This window comes from Simochromis diagramma, unplaced genomic scaffold (assembly GCF_900408965.1).
Source record: "Simochromis diagramma unplaced genomic scaffold, fSimDia1.1 OVJJ01000402.1, whole genome shotgun sequence".
In the NCBI taxonomy this organism is placed as follows: Eukaryota; Metazoa; Chordata; class Actinopteri; order Cichliformes; family Cichlidae; genus Simochromis; species Simochromis diagramma.
In genome coordinates, this window is record NW_024386972.1 from 6,473,869 (window position 1) to 6,486,463 (window position 12,595).

General features: G+C 42.8%; 1 protein-coding gene and 1 non-coding gene across 2 annotated transcripts; both read right to left on the bottom strand.

Annotated features, from left to right (window-relative positions):
- Positions 1 to 569: 569 nt before the first annotated feature.
- Positions 570 to 11,801, bottom strand: polr3e (polymerase (RNA) III (DNA directed) polypeptide E). Its single transcript, XM_040039383.1, has 21 exons — positions 11,629 to 11,801; positions 10,781 to 10,885; positions 8,936 to 8,986; positions 8,700 to 8,777; positions 8,353 to 8,468; positions 8,190 to 8,272; positions 7,897 to 8,004; positions 7,274 to 7,323; positions 6,843 to 6,962; positions 6,637 to 6,722; positions 6,430 to 6,474; positions 6,240 to 6,331; positions 5,911 to 6,031; positions 5,700 to 5,781; positions 5,553 to 5,612; positions 5,071 to 5,228; positions 4,913 to 4,974; positions 4,359 to 4,819; positions 2,829 to 2,906; positions 1,655 to 1,777; positions 570 to 1,575 (listed from the first exon to the last, which is right to left on the bottom strand). Exons 2-21 carry the CDS (start codon positions 10,817 to 10,819, stop codon positions 1,519 to 1,521), a joined length of 2,070 nt encoding a protein of 689 aa, XP_039895317.1. The 5' UTR covers positions 10,820 to 10,885; positions 11,629 to 11,801; the 3' UTR covers positions 570 to 1,518.
- Positions 11,802 to 11,944: 143 nt separating this feature from the next.
- trnal-aag lies at positions 11,945 to 12,026 on the bottom strand. The gene has a single exon. It is a non-coding gene; the product is annotated as a tRNA-Leu (tRNA).
- Positions 12,027 to 12,595: the final 569 nt, after the last annotated feature.

Below are 12,595 nucleotides of genomic sequence, written 5' to 3' on the forward strand. Positions count from 1 at the left end.
ACATGAGCTTCTGCATATTTTGGAAGAGTTTTGAGGAATAATAAATGGAGCTAGAAATGACCAAAAACTGCCTCCTTTAAAGACTTACTGTTGTAAAAAAAAAAAAAGAAAAAAAAAAAAAGTGAAAAATCAAATGCTCTTTGATTTTTCACGACACTGCACCAGGAGTGATTTGGTACCTAGAAGAAATCCATATACAGCAATGCCTGTTCCACATTTCACAAAAAATTACAGCAATAATGACAAAAGGCATCAAACATTTAAAGTGTTTATTGAGCAAAATAACAAACCAAAAAAAAATATTACTTGGAATATTTGATGATGGAGGAAATCAGATTTGGCCTGAATTTCAGCTCATATGTCCACAAATGCAATGTGTTGGAAATCAAAGCGTTACCTCATATGAAGGGTTGGAGTTTGTCCTGAATGCCTTGTGAGGCAGAGGCACTTTAGACTGAGGCTCAAGATAGCAGCACGTGGCGATAACATGGGCGTATCAGCCGCATCGCCACTTAGGAAGGTCCAGTGTTTGTGTGCTGGACTGGTGTTTGCACAGAGACAGATCTACATTTTATTCCGAATCACATCTTTATTGGTTCTCATCAAGAAATCGGTCACTCAAAGTTCCTCTCAAAGAAAGGAAAATCTGAAACTCTACATTCAGCCAACAAAAACCTCGACATTCATTAAAAAGTTTAGAAATCAGTACTTGTGACTGAATAACAGAAATGTAGGAAACCATATTTGATGAAGCAGCTTTCAGGTCCATGATTGCCAAACTCATCAGAGATTTCAGTTCATTAATACTTTAGCTTGGTTTGTTTTTTTTCTTACAGTATTCAGCCATATTTTATCTAAGCATTGAACCCTTTAAACCCACCTTCCTCTTTTATGCAATAAATAAAAATATCATACTCAGCTGATACTCCTTAAAGTCAGATTGGTGAAAGTGTAAAAACTAAGGGAGAATTTTGGTGCCTAAAAGGCCTTAAACAACATTTGCCTTGTTGGTGAAGCAATAAAGTAAAATGTGTTTTTTCTCCGAGGAAATTTACAAGAAGGGGTGAAGTGAAAGCACTCTGAGCCACAGCTGCTTTCAATTGTAAACAGCAAACTGATGTGGAAAATGTTTAGCTAAAGAATAATCAGATTTCAGGTCATAAAGGCAATAAAACAAACAAACAAACAAACAAACAAAAAAAAAACTACCAATAAACCGCAAATATTCATCTTTCTAGTTCTTCATTTTTTCCTCCCTCTCAGGCTTTCGAGCTGTCAGAGTACGTGGGGAGCTTCAGTCCTCCCACTGAGTCGGGGCGCTCACACGAAGATCAGAAATGCTTCAGCTGAAATGAGAAAAGCTTCTTGTTCTGAGCACAGCTTTGTCCTCTAGTCGCCCACTCTCAGAGCGGGGCGAGCTGCTGTGATTGGCTCTCATCTTTCCACTGCCCTCCTGTGGGACACCTGAGAGTGGATATGATTGGCTGGGGGTGACTGCATGGGGGGAGGCTCCCGGGGTCAGGACTGTATTGTTCCCTTTAGGTACCACATCCCTGCGTGGCTGCTGCAGCACTCCTGAAAACCAGACAACAGGTTAGATCAGTGGACAACATCTGGTTGAAAAGCAGACGTTGAGACTCAGAACTGGGCTCACATTAAGCAGCCGGTCGATGTCGGCTTTAGACACGTCTCCAAGCTCCTGAGCCAGTCTGGCCTGGATTATGTTCCTCCTGACCCGGTAGTTCTTGGTGAACACATCATAGAGCAGCCGGCGGTGCTGCAGGGAGAACAAAACCACACAGAAGTATGAATTCAACTCTGCAGAATGCAGCTGAAACACCTGAAGTGAGCAGACTACCAACATATAACAAGGTGGTAAATACATCAGAGGGTTGCTTGGGCGCACTGGTGGTATAAAAGACGTACAGAGCTTCTGGGTCTTAAGTGTGAAACTGCACAGAAGCGCCTTAAACCTTCATTCCTTCTAATGGGCACTGACTTCCAGTCCTATACAAATTTCAAGGAAAACGCCCCTCTGCCCCATGTAATCATGTTTTTAGTTTAATAGGCTCAGTCACTCATCTGAGGTCATCTTGCATAAAAGAAAAATATGGTTCACTTTGGGAAATTTTGGTCATATTATGTCTCAGAGAGGAGGCTTATCCTTGGGATTAGCTAATCACTTGTGACTGACAAGACGTGAGCCAATGAGACCGTGAGCCAAGATGGGGATGGCAGAAAATAAACAAACAAGATACGGTGGCCAAAATGCTAAAACTGATCCCCCAAAACAGGATTTTACAAACCAATGGGTGACACAGTGGCTTCACCCATCTTTCATATACAGTTTGTAGTTAAATCTTAATATCACTAAATCAGCACATTAGGAAATATGGATAAATTGCAAGACTGGGTCAGTAGCAGCTTGTTTTTGTAACTCCTGGCAAAAGAAATGCTTTCACATGTAACAACGCATAAAAGCACAACTTGTTTGATGTAATCGGCTAAATTCGGTGGCTTGTTTTATTTCTCCTTGTTTCCAAATGCTGTGCTGAGCTAACTAAGTAGTGGCTGTATGATATTTATTGGTCCCTTTTTAATTCTGCACTAGCGTTTTAAATAAATTAGCAATGCCACACACTGATTGACAAAAGCAAGTCTATGTCAGAAATCGAAGAAAACACTTCACAGAACTGCATCTTACTTTAGTGTTGCAGTCAGACGCAATCGTGGCCCACACTGAAACATCACTGATTCATTAAAAAATAATAATAATAAATTATTTTTTTAAATTCTTGTGAAGTTCAGCGATTGCTGTGAGTGTTTACCTTGTCGAAGTCCTCTCCGGTCTCCCACAAGCCAAACACCTTTTGTTCATCTGGGGCTGCTTTGGTCTGAGCAGGAAACTGAAGTTAGAGGGAAACAGAAATGTTAGGCAGGAAGATTTGATCCTTAAACCTGCTCTTAGCTCAACTGCCTGCTCAGATGGAGTCTTCTGAGATTATCTGGACTGTGTGGAGTGCTACACTCTGTAGCTGAAAAATGAAACAACAGTTCCTCTAATGATCATCTGAGTCTGGCTTCACAAACTAGCAAAACACAAATACAGAAGCTTCAAAGTGCAAACTGCAGAGACCAGCGGGTGGCTGTGTCCATCTTTGTGTACAGTCTATGTTTTAGCCATGATCTGAGTATCATGTTATGAAACGGTGTTGTTTTTCTCATCATTTTGGTTTGAACTTTGAAAATTCTCACATCACTCTTTGACATATTTAAACAAACTAATTTGAATATGATGAATATGTAGCCAAAGGGGCAACACTTCCTGGTTTCTTTGCAGAGTACTAACGAATCATGTTGGATCAGGCTTTGGTTGTATGCAAGTGAGCACTTTGTGTGGAGGGCAAAGGGAGAGCTGCAATTGCCGAATAGCATCATAAAACCATCTGCTACTAACTGCTCTAACTACTCTTTGTTTCTTATTCTTATCTGCATTTTTAAAGAAACAAAGTCTTGGCCCAGATTACTCATAAACTACTCTTGCTGCTCATAAACCCCTGAAAATGTTGTCATCACCCTCAGAGTCTAAGTCTAGATTCTCTGTGGGTCAACAATAGGTGAGACGAGCTGATCAGTTCAACTGTAGCTAGACACTGTTTAAAGCTGCAACAATCTGTAAACCAAAGTCTCTAGTTAATAGCCAAATGTCCCATTAGAAACCATTTTAGCAGCATGGTTCAGTCACATGTTGTTTGCTGAGTTTATATAAACTCTTCTCTCTGCGGTGCTGATGTTCCTCACAGATTGATCATATGCTGAAAGACTAAATTTAGTGGTCGGGCTCATGTCAGGCCCGAGGCCCTTTGCAGCATGTTCTCCTACTCGCTCGCTCCGCTGTCCTGTCTCCTCTTCACTGCACTAACTACTAAAGACCCAAACACCTAAAAATAATAATAAAGAAAAAAACCTCTTTATAGTAGCTCAAAAACAAAAAAGAGGGAGGCGCCATCTAGTGGCACTATTCTGCAATTGCACTTTGCAAGATAACTGCTTCTCTTATATATCATGTGGCCTGAGAATGCCTCAGGATCCTCTAGGAGGAGCTGCGAAGCACTGATGGGGAGAAGGATGTGTGGGATATCCTGCTTAGTCTGCCTCCAGCACAACCAAACTGTGTTTAAGAGGAAGATGATGGATGGTTAGAAGTTATTACGTAGATGTTTAGATAAGATGTCCACTAAACCAGACTCCAGATGTTCGGATTAGCCATTTCTACTCTTGCACAGCAACAGCCAAAACATTTCTGTGATAATTTTGTGCATTTCATTCCAATAAACGACATACAAAAAAAGACTCACAGGCACCATTATCTGTTTGCACTGTTGGCTGAGCAGTATGGCGTCCTGTAGCATGTGATCTGAGATGGAGTGGAAGACGCTCCGGCCGACCGGTATGGACGCCACGTGGAGGTTAAACAGCCTCTTCAGCTCATTCAACGTGATCACAAAATGCTTCCGGAAAGTCTTTATCACAAAGTCCTGCAGCTCCGGGGACGCCGTGTTGGCGGGGCTCCCTCCGTTGGTGTGATCAAAGTTGGGGGAGGTGGCACTGGGGTAACCATTGAGAGAACCGTTGGGGATTGAGGAGGAGCAGGATGTGTCCATTGGCTCGTCTTCACTGTTGCTGACGGGCTCCTGTTTGATGTGGATGCTGCTTCCTGCGCGTCTGTCCTCCAGGTCCTTCTGCAGAGTCGACTGGTTTTCTTGGGCTCGCTCCTGAGCCATCTTCAGACGCTGTTCCCCGCTGATGTGGACAGGATCTAGAAAACACCGCATAGATCACTTGAATAAGCTCAGCAGAGTATACCGATATCATTTGAGGGGTGTGTGACAAAATGTAACTCAGTACAAACCAGGCTGAGCGGACTTCTTTGGCACAAAGTCTTCTTTAGAGAAATTAAACACCTTTTCCAGCCTTCGGGAAAATAAACAAGCCAGATTATTCCACTGCAGCAAAAACATTTAATAGTGCTAAACTACTGATGTGTTGCCCCTCCAATGTGTCGCTTACTTGCTCTGGATGCCAAGCCACAGCATGTTCTGCCTGTGGGCAACATCTGGGTGTTTCTTAATAAAGTCTACATCAGTAGGCAACAGGAACTCCCAGCCCCGGTTTGCCCGAGGAGCCGCCACATGTTCCAGGAACTCTTTCACGTCTTCTGGGGGAAGCTGAAGGAAGAAGAAGGAAGGTGTTATCTCTCTTTACCTGAATGTACCGAACAACTTCAGCTTCCAGGTCACAAATGCAAAAGAGAGCAATACACTGAGGGACTTTAAAGACCCAACAACAGCATCCTTCCACATCCTGATTGTCGAGGATTGCAACACAACTTAAAGGACTAATTCAAAGTGCAATGAACCTCTAATTAAAAATAAATAAATAAAAAACGCAGCCTAAGCAATTAGCTTTACACAGCTACTTCTCCTGAACCATTTCGGTTACTAACAAACAGAAACATTGAATCAAGCATCTCATTTTGGTCTCGTCCTTACTTTGATGATTGATGCAATCTCCTTTCTCATCACAGAGCGCTCCAGAGTGAACCTCCACATCTACGAAATGAAAAGATGACTTAAACTGTGCCTGTCAAGCATTATGCTGTAGCTTCATTAAAGGAGGAACAACTGAGAGAAGCTCACCACAAAGTCTCTGCCACGACAGAGCACCTCAGCAGGAACACCACTGTGAGCACTGAAGGTGTTTTTGGGATACAGAACATCACTGTGGAGGAAAAATTAAAACCCACATCAGTCATTTCCCACTCAATATAAAAACATGGAATTAGACAAGACCTGCTTGACCTGTGGTTCATTTTAACGTTTCAGTTAGATAAAAGATTCCTGGTCTTACCTCTTGATAACCCAGTTCCCCTGAACCAGCAGCGCCACCTGTTGGATGCAGCGCAGCACTGAGGTCGAGTCTGTGCCAGAGGCGAGCAGGCCCATCAAATTAGCAAATGGCATTACCTTCACTGGAGAGGAGAGACAGCGAAATGAATGGTATGATGATGATGTTGCCGTTTATGCTTTAGTGCCCCCATGTGGTACAAAGAAAAACTGCACAGGAAATGTTGACTGCCATGGATGTTTGCATGTGTGTTAAAAAATAATAATAACAATACATTGTAAAAAAAATTAATAAAATAAAATAAAAAGCTGTTCTTTATCACGTTATCCTACCATTCTTCATCAGAGTCTTGACTTGCTCTCCGAGTGGCAGAGTGCGGAGCTGGGCCATAGAGAGCACATTACTGGGACCCACAGGCTTCACCCTGACACACAGAGAGGAAAGCAAGTTAATGATACGATTCACAGACTGTCACTGAGTTGGCATGCAGATGTACGTGCCAGAAGAGAGGGGCACACTTACACTTTCTCCTCTGCAAGAGGCGGCATCAGCATCGCCAGATACTCCCTGAGAAAATGAGAGAGGAGTGAGAGAGGAGAACAGAACAGCAGCAGAACTAAAACTGCATCAACATACAGCTCATCAGTGCCTAAGAAATAAACTACACATCCAATTTAATTCAGATAATAAAAAAGCACAAGTATCAAGAAGTTATTTATTTGTACTCACTTTGGAGTTTTGACCAGTTCAGAGTTCTCCGAGGCATCCGCTGACTGACAGAACAGGTACTGCCTTTCATGCTCCGAGCGCCCGTCCTGAATTCGATGTTGCAAACACAAACTGCTTTATGATGATGCATAACCAGCACAAATCTCATAACGTCAGCGCTCATGAAAGGAGACAAATTCATCCTTAATGGTGAGTACTCCCTCTACCTTGACTCCGTGATAGGTCAGGTGAACCCAGGGCTCCTCCGCCTGCTTCTTCTGAAGGAACTCGTATGACTGGATCCTCCTCTGTCGGGCCTGCTCCGACTCGGGACGAGCAAACCTCACCTGGAGCACGAGCAGGTGAACTTAAATCAGTGTAATTATGATAATGGATTGCATTTTCACTATTCATTCACTCTCACATTCACACACTGGTGGAGGCAAGCTACAGTTGTAGCCAGACTGGACAGACTGACAGAAGCAAGGCTGCCAACACCAGTAGGCGGTAGAGTAAAGTGTCTTTACCCTGGTCTTTACCAAGGACACAACGACCAGGACAGACAGCCCAGCAACCTTCCGGTTACAGATACACTTCCCAACCCCCTGAGCCACGGTCGCCTGAGCTTGACCGTAAGTGTTTGTGTTTAAGCATTTACCGTAATAGCCTTGGCTTCCTCCTCAGCTTCATCCTGGGAGGAGTCTCCACCTGTACACACAAGACTCTGGTCAAATAACTGTAATCATACCTGCTCCTACCATGATGTTTGAGGAAACATCTAAAAATAAACATATAACATGCTTTAAAGCAGGGATGGGGAATTAATTTCTCCAAGGGGCAAATATTAAAAAACTGGGACTGTTGTGGAGGTCCACACCAATAAACCCTCCACAACAGTCCCAGTTTCTTATAACTGCCACTTGGAAAAATGTAAAGAAGAGCTACAAACTCATTTTATTCAGTCTTAACTTCAGTAAGGATGACATTTGGCAGCCTCCCTTGTACCCTAATAGAAAAGTGTAAAACCTCAGTGAAGAGTTTCTGGGGTTTTCCCCAAGGCTGGCTGCATAGGCAGAAACTATCGTCACTAACATATCTGATGCACACACACAGTCATTTTGTTCTGTAAGCAGGCATGGAATACAACAAAAATCACTCAGTTCAGGAAAGATCAAGGTTTTCTAGGAGTAAACGATTAAGGTTTTCAAAGAAAAGACAAACTGTGTATACTAAATAATCCTTCTCAGAATTTAATCTGGAAAACAAGAAAAGCAGGCACACCTTCATTGGCCGCCTCCCTCTCTCTGGTTTTGTTGTCGGCCTTATCCAGGTAAGAGAAGCTGGGCCTCATCTGAAGAATTCCAGTCAGAGGTGTGACGTGAAGCTCACCTGTTAACGCCATCAATAAAACAACCAGGTCATAAATCCTACTCTGATTGGAGTGGACTCATCATAATATGTGTGGTTCAATGGCTGATTGTTTTTATCTTTTGGTGCGAGGTCACAAAGCCAAAACACAAACATGGTGCCACAATGTACAACACGGGCTGCTGAACCCGTTAATCAGGTCAGACCTTTGCGAAACACAGCAGCTGCGTATCTGGAGGTGTTGGTGGTGGCCTGGATGGAGGAGAAGGTCTGCTTGTCCATCATTTTACTAGAAAGGGGAAAAAACTGAACAGTCAGACCAGAAGCAGGACCTGAATCAAAGAAGAATGTATAAATCAAAGAACATACACAGAGTAGGTGTTGGTTTCGTCATAACCCGTGCCGTCCACATTTAGGGCGATTTGCTCTCCTTTACTGCGACAGTAGTTTGGACTCACTGTGTCCATGGATATTTCCAGCTCCACCTGTATAAGGAGCCGTACATAAATGATAAACAACTACAAACACCCGATTTAATGACTTTCAACATTTCTGAAAACTTGTAATACAAAAAATCTTATCTTATAATTTAACCTGATGTAACCAATTAACTTGAGAAATTGGTGATATCCAATACTTTAACATTTCCTCCTATTCACACATCTCCCCTGAAACACATTTTCAACAAAATACATCAACATCAAGTTTCTGGTTACCCTTTGCTGCTTGGGTTTGATCTTAGCCGCCAAGTGGGTGACATCATCATAGGTCATGGTGGCTGGTCGCACAGGGTACTGCATCAGGGGAAAGCGGTGAACTCAATTAGTGACTCTTTGAATATTAAACATCAATCACACCCCAGACGGTCCAGATAAGTTAGAGAAACTGCTCACATGTGGGCTCGTGAGGTCGTGCTCATCAGTGCACGGGTACTACAAAGGGAAAAGCTCACCTGGAAAAGATACAGCTTATCTGCGAGGCTTTTGGCGAGGTACACGTCGATCTAGAAAAAACACAAACATAGATCAAGGTCAAACAGGCTGACGTCAGGAGCCAACAGCCAAACCAGACTTTCCTCCAAAGTTCCCGAACTCAGGGTCATAGCAGGGTGAGAGGTTGGGTACACCCTGGACAGGTCGCCAGTCTGTCGCAGGGCTAACACAGAGAGACAGACAAGTAGGGCTGCAGTATTTGAATATATTAAGTAATTCAGTTTGCCTGTCGACTCAGAAATCGAATGAAACTCACAACACACCCGGCAGAACATCATGTTATTTAGCTCGTCATATTCCAGCCACATAAATTCTTTTGTCCATGAAACCAAAAAAGCTGCGCTTTCTTTTTGCTTCATAGTCTGATTTTTCATAACTTTTCCGTTTTGTGATCGGCTTTTCTTTGGCTGCCCCTTCTTCACCCTGACCTGTCTTATTTGGCTCAGCAGAACTAAAATACCGGCGTAAATCCTGCTGCTTTTACACACGCACTCACATAACGCTCAGCGATTCTCTGCGCGATCAACCTCTCACATGTTTAAGCTTGCTGTGGGAGATTTCACTTGTCACGTTTGAATAGTAAGCTAATGAGTGATAAGACGATGTCAGAGGAATTGGTGCGCAAATTATCGTCACTCACCAATCAGTGCTGTCGCTCTCTACACACCGTTCGCGTGATCGCAAAGTGAAAGCAAAAAACAAGCGCAAATTCAAACGCGATTTCAATGTCACATATTGACAGTGGCTCACCGATGCCAATGACATAATTACCCAGCTACGTTTTCGAAAGAATGCAAAAGCATTGACATATATTTTTCCGTCCTATGATAGCCCGACGGGCAGGGCTGAGATGTTGGTAGCCCGACTGGAAAAATCGCTAGCCCTGGGATGTCGGGCTAGCGATTTTGCGAGCCCTGTTTTTTCTTTGGTTCTAAAAATTTTGTTAGGATAGCCTTTAAATAAATATGGCTTAGTACACCCCATGCCCTCTTTAGATTCACCTCTGTGTGCTGCAGGTATCACTGCAATACAAAGTATTAAAGTTGTCTTCAGACTTAGTTAGCAGTTAATCCGCATAATTTAATGTAACGCCTGTAGCCTCTTTGTGGTGCATTTATGTAGACAGAGACAGCGTGTCTTTGGGCTGTGGGTCGAGCACTCTGAGAGAACATGCAAAACCCACAGAAAGATACTAAATTCGAACTCATGACCTTCTGCTGAGAGGCAGGAGTGCCTCACAACTAACCACCGTGCCACCAAGTAAATAATAGATTATTAAAATCAGCCGTGTCTCCACTTAGTTCAAACAAAACCTTTTCCTGCTGAAAAATCAACTGCCAGAAGTAGTCAAGCCATGATCACTAATCAGTTAATGAACTGTGTCCCTGTCAAGTTAAAAGGCACTGTAGAACCTTCAGCATCAATTACTAAAGTACATATTTAAAGTCATTAAATATGTATGCTGTACAATCAATCCACCTTGGAAAATGATCACTTCAAAGAAATAATTAAAAGCCAAAAATTGCCACGACAGTCATGCCAATGACGATTATATGTAAAATTCACACTACAACTATGAGTATAAACGCTGATATTTGCTGCCAGGTGATTTCATTACCTGTTAATACACCTAACAGAGACTATGCATGGGAAACACCTGGGAACTGTTTACTTCCAGTGAGGCTGTTCACACTGATAAATGCAGAACAGCAATAAAAGGTGCACAGGGCAGAAAAAATGCTGTATCATACTTGATTAGGTCAATGAGACGTGTAATATCCTTTCACTTAAGGCTGTAAACATACCTCCTCTATAATGGGGTCGTCATCATCACCGCTGGCCATGTTGATGTGATCAGAGCAAGAAGGTGAGATGGGCAAATCTTGGGGGAGAGGGGAAGGGGGTGCAACCTGGAAAAATAAAAAACAAACTGGGTCACAGGAGCTAAATGTCCGGCTGCACACTCCTGTTACTATTATGGAGTGGCTACACCCAGGCAGGCAACAAAAGGCACCAGATGACAGGAACTTAGTGATCCTGCACATCACAGTTACATCACAGTTCAGTCAGGAGGTGTCAGTATTGGTAATAGCCGATCACTCTTCAATTAACTCAACAAGTAAACCATAAGATGCTAAAGTAGTCAACTTCCTATGGTGATTGTGCCGCCTGTCATGTGATGCTTTCACGGACACACAGGTAAAATCCACATGATGCAACACAGCAGTAAAAGACTCCTCCTCGTGGAAACATAACCCTATCAAACACTGTGTCAAGCTAATAAAAAAAAAAGTATGACGCCAATTTACTGGCTGCCTATATAGAGTGTTTATGGTTAAGTTAGCTCTGCTCGCAGCAAACCCTGCGAGCATTTATCACAGGGCCTACACAACACAGCGGGTGCTTCTTTTTTATTCCTATGTAAAAACAACACCAATATAAAGAAGATAGGATACACAGCACTAAGCTGAAGATGTCTGTTTCCTGTAAACAAACGTACAAGCAACAATATTAGCTACCAAGGCGGTAGCTAGCAAATGTAGCCTAGCGCGAGCTAGCTTAGCATGGCGTGCTTAGTTAAAATAACACAGATTCAATCAGCGGGCCTGATTTTAACTCTTCTTTATGTAAGAATAGCAGATTCCTCCCTCACCTGCACACTTCACCGTTCAGTTTTAGCTATCTCATCCGGGTGTAGCTAGCCCAGGAACGTGGTGCGGAGAGCTGCTGCTGCTAAAGTGGAGTTTAACTCAAGACAGCTGTAGTCTACTGCTGCTGTGATACCATGTTGACTCTGCTCCACACAGACACGTGGGGAGGAGCCCGCGCCCATAATGCACAGCGAGTCCGCTTGTGTCATTATTTTAGTACGCTCTTCATTCATAACCAACTGACCCTAGGTATTACTTGTGGACAATTTAAGTTTTCAGATAAAATTGTTTCGTGAATAGAAGGGGAAAAACATATTCTGGCAGCGGTGGGATTCGAACCCACGCCCCCGAAGAGACTGGAGCCTTAATCCAGCGCCTTAGACCGCTCGGCCACGCTACCGTTGTGATACAACACATTGAAACAGAGGCTAATAGCAAATATAAAGCCTCCTGACTATAAAGTTTGGATTGTACCCGTTTTAAATGGACTTCAGATAAAAATGATGTAATATGAAATCCAAGGACATGCAAAATATACCCTGAAGTCTCCTGGGCAATTAAAAATAGTGTTTTTTATTATTGCACTTCTATTAATTTCGTTTTTTGAGACTGCAGCAGCAAATACAGGATAAACGTGTCCTCAATAGACAGAGAGTCGTCGTTACAGACTTTAACTTCAAATCACGTCTGCAGCACAGAGTCAGCCTTCCTAATCAGCTTCCTAGTGTGAGTGGATCTGCTGTTAAGACAGATAGCTACAACAAAAAAAGTGCACGTCGTACGTACGTCATCTGTTTGAAAACCTCATGTTTATTCTGAAAAAATTACTCTTGCCATTGTGGTCAATTAAAATATACTACAGCTTAATCTTTTTCTTAGTTGACCATCAAAATTTTCTTTCAAGGGATTTGCTTTGCCCATGTGGGCCACTGCATATTTCTTCTAAGCGGATTTTGGGGGCTTCTTTCT

What these genes read in the sequence shown, in the direction of transcription:
- polr3e (XM_040039383.1), bottom strand. Translation starts at nt 10,819, where the DNA reads ATGGCCAGCGGTGATGATGACGACCCCATTATAGAGGAG. An exon ending in ACGACCCCATTATAGAGGAG is followed by an intron (nt 8,987 to 10,780) that starts GTATGTTTACAG and finishes TGTTTTTTCTAG; the next exon opens with ATCGACGTGTACCTCGCCAA. An exon ending in GCAAACAGATAATGGTGCCT is followed by an intron (nt 2,907 to 4,358) that starts GTGAGTCTTTTT and finishes CTCTAACTTCAG; the next exon opens with TTTCCTGCTCAGACCAAAGC.